This window comes from Sinocyclocheilus rhinocerous, unplaced genomic scaffold (assembly GCF_001515625.1).
Source record: "Sinocyclocheilus rhinocerous isolate Xijiao unplaced genomic scaffold, SAMN03320098_v1.1 scaffold2754, whole genome shotgun sequence".
Classification (NCBI taxonomy): domain Eukaryota; kingdom Metazoa; phylum Chordata; class Actinopteri; order Cypriniformes; family Cyprinidae; genus Sinocyclocheilus; species Sinocyclocheilus rhinocerous.
The window spans coordinates 446,501-453,394 of record NW_015634251.1 but is presented as its reverse complement, the minus strand read 5'-3'; the positions used below and the strand labels follow the sequence as shown (position 1 = coordinate 453,394).

Sequence of the window (6,894 nt, the reverse complement as noted above, 5' to 3'; positions counted from 1 at the left end):
ATATATATACATTATGATGCTGTAATGCCCAAATTCACTTGAAGCATTTAAATGCTAATAATTTTAATATTGGTTGTTTATCTGCCTTATCGGTTTTGCCCATAAATGTAATTGCTTGAAAAGTACAAAATAGTCTAGTTAACATTCTCTGTCTCTTTTTGTCATCAGCCAATTTCTACTTCCTGCCGGACCAGCTAGATGCTCTGCTGTGTGGAAACAGCTCTGATTCAGGGTGAGTGTCTGGCCTTCTCCTTCACAACATAATTACAAAACTATAAATGACATAATACAGACATTAAAAATAATAAACAACACTTGTTAAAAAAGTCAAAACATGCAAGAGCTCACTGAGACTCTTCTCTGACAAACGTTTTATGCTAATCCATAGACTGGTGCCAAGTCATTATTGGGTTATGTGCTTCTTTCCCCTCTCAGTCGCTGTCCTGAAGGCTACACATGCATGAAGGCTGGTCGCAATCCAAACTATGGGTACACCAGCTTTGACAGTTTTGGCTGGGCTTTCCTGGCTCTATTCCGCCTCATGACGCAGGACTTTTGGGAGAACTTGTACCAGCTGGTGAGGGCGTGGTCTTTTTTTTCCCTCTTTCATCACTTTCAGTCCCATTTATAGATTTTTTTTCTCAGTAATCTGAATTTTGCTACTGAGCAAATGAATCTTTTTGAAATCAAATAAGATATGTGTATGTAAATAAAATTAAAATGGCTAAATTATACTGGTCTAACTTTGCACAATTAAATAGTCACATTTAATTATTTGCATTTAGCATGCAAATTAAACAAACTCAGTGCTTGAGGGACCCTCATGCCTTTTATACTTAATACTACATTTGTAAAGAACAGAAAATATGTAATTAGCAACTGTGATGATATGGATCTCTCAAAATCCTTTTTCCCAGTTATTTTGTCGCAGTTGGTTGTATTTTCATTAGTTCAATATTCTTTAAGTGTAAATTTCTCACACATGAGAAAGTGTTTAGGATCAGCCACAATATTTATGCCGCTGCAGACAGCCCTCGTTGTGCAGGATGCACACAAACTCACTGAACCCTTTGGGATCAGGAGCAGTAATGGACAGCTAGAAGACTAGAAGACTAAATAGTAAAATGCTAAATATAGCTTGAGCTCTAGTTGATTCTGTACTCTTACATGTAGATGCAAGCATAGCCATCTAGACACCCTGTCTTTTATCTCAGCACTAGATATCCTATTGTTACTGATAAACAGATACAATTTTCATGTTTATTTTAATCTGTTGTCAAGAAACATGAAAACTAATTCCATTATTAAATAAGAATTATTATATGACTTGACATTTGTATTGATTAAATTTAATAAAAATGTTATAGTTGTCTCTTAAGTAGTTTTAATACAGTCGAATGAACTGAATGTTATAGACCCTGTATTCAACAATCGATTGCATTTGTTCCTAGAAGACAGGTAATTGCAGTTCTTTTAAAGCTTATAAGGAATATCACTCCTCATAAGTTAGGCTTCGTATTTTCTCATTATTTTGTCAGGCAAACCAACTGTACTATTAAAAACCATGAAATTACTGGTTATCTTTCTGTTCTTCTCTTTTTAATTTTCTCACTCCAAACAGTCTGTCTCACTGTTTTCACACCAGCATCTCAGGATGCCAGTGGCTGCCTTGAGCCAGTCTATTTAAAAGAACACATGCATGAATGTATGCTTAAATGTATGTTTGTATAGTTGCATTCTTTGCACAAGTAGGTCAAATAGAAGCGACGAGGCTCAGAATAATGAACTGACATTTGCATTTTTCCAGGGAGTGCATCTCTGCCACTTGTATATTAGTGAAATAGTATGGACAAAATCCCTGAATATTATTATGAGCGTTGAGAAATTCTTCTCTGTGTGTGTGTGTGTGTGTGTGTGTTAAAAAATCAAACCATTTTCTATTCTGATGTATGAAGCTCTGTAATATAATATGATCTGCTCCTCATCCACAGACCCTGAGAGCAGCGGGGAAGACCTACATGATTTTCTTTGTGCTGGTGATCTTTGTTGGCTCATTCTACCTTGTGAATCTGATCCTGGCTGTGGTGGCCATGGCATATGAAGAACAGAACCAGGCCACTATGGAAGAGGCGGAGCGAAAGGAGGTGGAGTTTAAAGCCATGCTGGAACAGCTGAAGAAACATCAGGAGGAAGTACAGGTCAGGCAATGATTTAATGCTTATAATAAGGGTCCTCTTTATAATACTTAAATGTGTTTTAGTGCAGTGTTTGCCTGCTGGTTTCTAATTGTGGACTTTTTATATTTTAAATTTGATTTTGTGACTACAATCAAAACGAATTAAACTCAGAGTAATTTAGATGAATGATTGATACATTTTGTGACTGCAGGGTAACGCAATGGCGACATCGGCGGGGACGGTGTCTGAGGACGTGGTGGAGGATGATGGTGATGGAGGTGGGAACTTGTCCTGCAGCTCATCTGAGATGTCTAAACTCAGCTCCAAAAGTGCCAAAGAGCGACGCAACCGCAAGAAGAAGTGGCGGCAGAAAGAGCAGGACAAGGAGAAAGGGGACAGTGAGAAGTTTGTCAAATCCGAATCGGATGATGGAAGCAGGAGGAGCAGATTCCGTTTCCCTGACAACCGTTTAGGACGTAGGAGTTCTATAATGAACCAGGTAAAGTGACTTCTGTTTTTGTTGTTGTTGTTTTGTTCTGTTAAAGGGGTCATCGGATGCAAAATTCACTTTTAATTGTTGTTTGAACTGAAATGTGTCTTGGCAGTGTGTGTATATAACCACCCTATAATGATATAAATCTACCCAGTGGTTTTTTTAAAATCTCAATAAATCATAAGCAGTGTTTCAGAGTGATGTAGTTCTGCACAGGCCCCTCCCATGATTGTTGATTGACACTGGCTTTTTACCTTAAACCCGCCCTGAGTGAGCTGTCAACAGTCTGCCATTGTTTCGACGCCGGAGCAGGTGTAGACAAGAATGTCTCCTAAGCGACTGAGGTGTTTTGTTGTTGGATGTAATAATGAACATAGCAGTCGTCATTTAATCCCTAAATATGATATGTCTATCTGCCTCTGAAGAGGCAAGGATTACTTGTTTTTGTTTTTGAAGAGAATGCACCCCCCCAATCTACCTAAATGCGTTTATGTTCGTGCGACTCATTCGTGATCCAGCTTCACCTACAGAAGAAGCGAGTAAATAATTTTTTTAATTGAATTTTGCAAATCGCCTTTCCTAATAATGTGCTAGTTAGCAAGTTCTGCGACGAACTAAAGTTAAAGGGGTCATAGGATGCTACATGCACTTTTACAAGTTATTTGAACTGAAATGTGTGTTGGCAGTGTGTATACACAACCACCCTGTAATGATAAAAATCCACTCAGTGTTTTTTTTTATCTCGTTAAATGTTTTCCCCTTTCTCAAATCGAGCCAATTCCTCCCATGATAGTTTGATTGACAGTAGCGTTTCAGCACAGACTGGACTGGTGTCTTACCTCAGACCCGCCCTGAGTGAGCTGTCATCAGTCCGCCATTGTTTCACCGCCGGAGCAGATGTAGACAAGAATGACTCCTAACAAGCGATTGAGGTGTTCTGTTGTTGGATGTAATAATGAACATGGCAGTCGTCATTTACTCCTGACATCTGAGCCGCTGAACTCGCAGTTGTTTCTGAAGGGAATGCTCCCCTGATTTGCCTAAATGCGTCTATGTTCGCGCGAATCATTCATGATCCAGCTTCATCTACAGAAGAAGTGAGTATAATGTTTTGTAATGAATCTTTGCAAATCGCCTTTCCTAATAATGTGCTAATTAGCAAGTTTCACGACGTCACACAGACCCAGGCCCCTCCCACGATTATTGATTGACACTGGCTTTTTACCTTAGACCTGCCCTGAGTGAGCTGTCAACAGTCCGCCATTGTTTCGACACCGGAGCAGGTGTATTCACACGGGGCGTCGGCGTCAACGCCTCTCGTTTACTTAAACGTTGCTGAAATTAATTGTGAGTCCGTTGCGTCACGTCGCATTGGGTCCGTTGCTCGCGGCAGAAGTTGAAAACTTTTCAACTTTTCAAGCGCCAACGCAGGCGTCAGCCAATCAGATCACCTTATGCAAATACCCTGGTGCAGACGCTAGCCAATCGCGTTCATACAACACCAGAAAACTAACGCCCTTCATCAAGCGTCGACAGCGACGCCCCGTGTGAATGTACCGTAAGGTTGTTTTATGAATCTTTGTAAATCGCCTTTCCTAATAATGTGCTAGTTAGCAAGTTCCACGACTAAAGTTTACAGTCTCATGAGAACTGCTCCTCACCCCACAGAAGAGAGGGGCAGGGTGAGCAGTGCTCATTAGCATGTCAAGGGACATGCACTAAAATGACTTGCTGTTTTTGACAAGGTAAAAAGGGTGTTGTTTTACACTACCATTGAGAAATTTTAACCAAAGTATGTTATAGACTTTTCATTAAGACCCTAATGAATCATATCAACTTGTGGAAAATGGGTATCCGATGACCCCTTTAAGAAATAACTGGAAAAGTTCCTAATGTCTGTGACTAATGTCCAACATTCGACTGTCGAGAGCAAGTGTGTAAAACCAAAGATGTCAGCTTTTCGATCTGTCTCTCTGTCTTTCCTGCCTTCAGTCTCTGCTCAGCATCCCAGGCTCACCATTCCCTTCAAGACGCAACAGTAAGAGCAGCATCTTCAGCCGCTGTAAGGACGGAGGCTCGGAGAATGAGTTTGCAGATGATGAACACAGCACGGTTGAGGAGTACGATGAGCGGCGCGATTCGTTCTTAAGCCCACAACGTCGCAGCAGCTACACAGGTTACTACGGCAAACGCAACAGCACTGTGGATTGCAATGGAGTGGTCTCTCTCATCGGGCCGGGGCCTGGCGGACGCCTACTGCCTGAGGTGATAATAGATAAGGCAGCCACTGATGACAGCGTAAGGAAGTCTAAGAGTAGATCAGTCTAGGCATGGGCATTATCAATCTCTGAACCTTGGCTCTCTCTGTTTGGCTCTCTCTCTCTTTCTGATGCATTTGCGTAATGGTTATTTTGACTTGGCTCTAAAATTAGCTCTCTTTCAGTTGAGGACTGCTCTCAAAGCCTGTGTGATATGCTGCCCTCCTATGCCAGTTTGAAATTAGTGAACAAGCTGCTAACTATATATAGTTTTCAGTAAATGAACCACTAATATTTATAAAACTGTGTTTTTATACACTACCATTCAAACGTTTGGGGTTGGAATTTTTTTTTTTATGTTTTTGAAAGAAGTCAGTAATATTGTGAAATATTATTACATTTTTAATACTTGTTTTCTATTTTAATATATTTTATGTAATTTATTCCTGTAATGGCAAAGCTGAATCTTCAGCAGTCTTCAGTGTCACATGATCCTTCAGAAATCAGTCTAATATGCTGATTTGGTGCACTAAACACATTTTTTTATTATCAATGTTGAAAATGGTTATACTGCTTAATATCTTCATGGAATTCATGTTTTCTTAAAGATTCTTTGATGACTAGAAAGTTCAATAGAACAGCCTTTATTTAAATTAGATCTTTTGTAGCATTGTTTATTTTAAACATAAATTTTCTCTTTTGATACATTTTAATGCATCCATGCTAAATAAAAGTATTCATTTCTATAAAAAAAAATCTTGCTAACCCCAACATTTTTAATGGTAATGTATGTCTTAGTAGTAGGAATTAGAATTCATTGCATCATCTCATTACACCCCACAAGCAAAATCTTTCTTCATTTTTTCATACTTATTTATTTATTTATTTATTTATTTTAACATACATGTCAACTCAATGTCCTTTGTAATTGTATTTCATTTTATATTCACGCAAAGGTGAATTAACCATGAAATTCTTCCACTTCCACCCTCTAGCCTTCAATTCGCTTTTCATATTTTCTCTTAATCTACAATTTTTTTTTTGTATACCATGTGTTTTTTTCTTCTTTATAGTGTATACATGCATTTTTTTTCTTATTTTAATGATCAGCACCATTTCTTCGTACTGTTATTATAATGGAAGCATTGTAGTTAGCATGGTAGTTATCATGGTAGTCTGCTAGCTTTATGAATCGTATAGAGGTCTGATATAGCTTCAGATCTTCAGCATGAGGTTAATGGATCATGATATTTATTCTATTCTTCTCTTGACTTCTTAGACTGAATGCATGCTGATGCATGCTGACTGGATCTCCTAAAATCTGGAGATGCAGGGGCTTCAGATGAGAGGAGGAAGGGAGTGGAGAACAATGGTAGATTTATAATATGATAAACTTGAATAAGTTACTTATTCATAGCCTTTCCAGCATTCTGGATATTTTTTAAAACAAACAGTTTCAAATGGCCATATGAGTGAGCATTTTGATAACATATAGCGTGTTAATCACATGCTTATGTTAGGAATATGTATCGCAGGAATGCTAATGACAAATACCCATGAATTTCCACCCTACCTTCTCTCTTGTGAGAGCCCAGCATGTCTCTGCTTTAATGCATTCAAATGAAAAATGGCTCCTTTGGACAAAATGTGTTGACAAAAATTCTTCCCCTAACCAGCCTTTCTTTAACTAGCCATGTGATGCAGATTTCCCCCCCACCCATTGGCTGCACTGTATAATGTTGTGGTGCTACTGTTTAACCTCATTGTTTTTCTCCTGACAGCCAACCACTGATCTCGAAATCAAGAAGAAACTCTCAGGCTCTCTAATGGTTTCTGTAGAGCAGCTTAACACATCGTTTGGGCGCAAGGAGCGAGCCAACAGTGTCATGAGTGCGTTAACCAACACATTGGTTGAGGGTATGTCCATATCTTGTAACCTAAGGAATGTACTGCTTTAAAAAAAAAA

At 38.9% G+C, this 6,894-nt stretch overlaps 1 protein-coding gene across 1 annotated transcript in view; it reads left to right on the top strand.

Annotated features, from left to right (window-relative positions):
* LOC107745459 (sodium channel protein type 8 subunit alpha-like) overlaps nucleotides 1–6,894 on the top strand; it is a 71,455-nt gene that overhangs the window by 34,520 nt on the left and 30,041 nt on the right. The window contains exons 8-13 of the mRNA XM_016559342.1: nucleotides 169–232; nucleotides 436–577; nucleotides 1,992–2,198; nucleotides 2,389–2,676; nucleotides 4,663–4,935; nucleotides 6,710–6,845. Of these exons, the coding sequence (XP_016414828.1) occupies nucleotides 169–232; nucleotides 436–577; nucleotides 1,992–2,198; nucleotides 2,389–2,676; nucleotides 4,663–4,935; nucleotides 6,710–6,845 (1,110 nt within the window). The remainder of the gene's footprint in view (nucleotides 1–168; nucleotides 233–435; nucleotides 578–1,991; nucleotides 2,199–2,388; nucleotides 2,677–4,662; nucleotides 4,936–6,709; nucleotides 6,846–6,894) is intronic.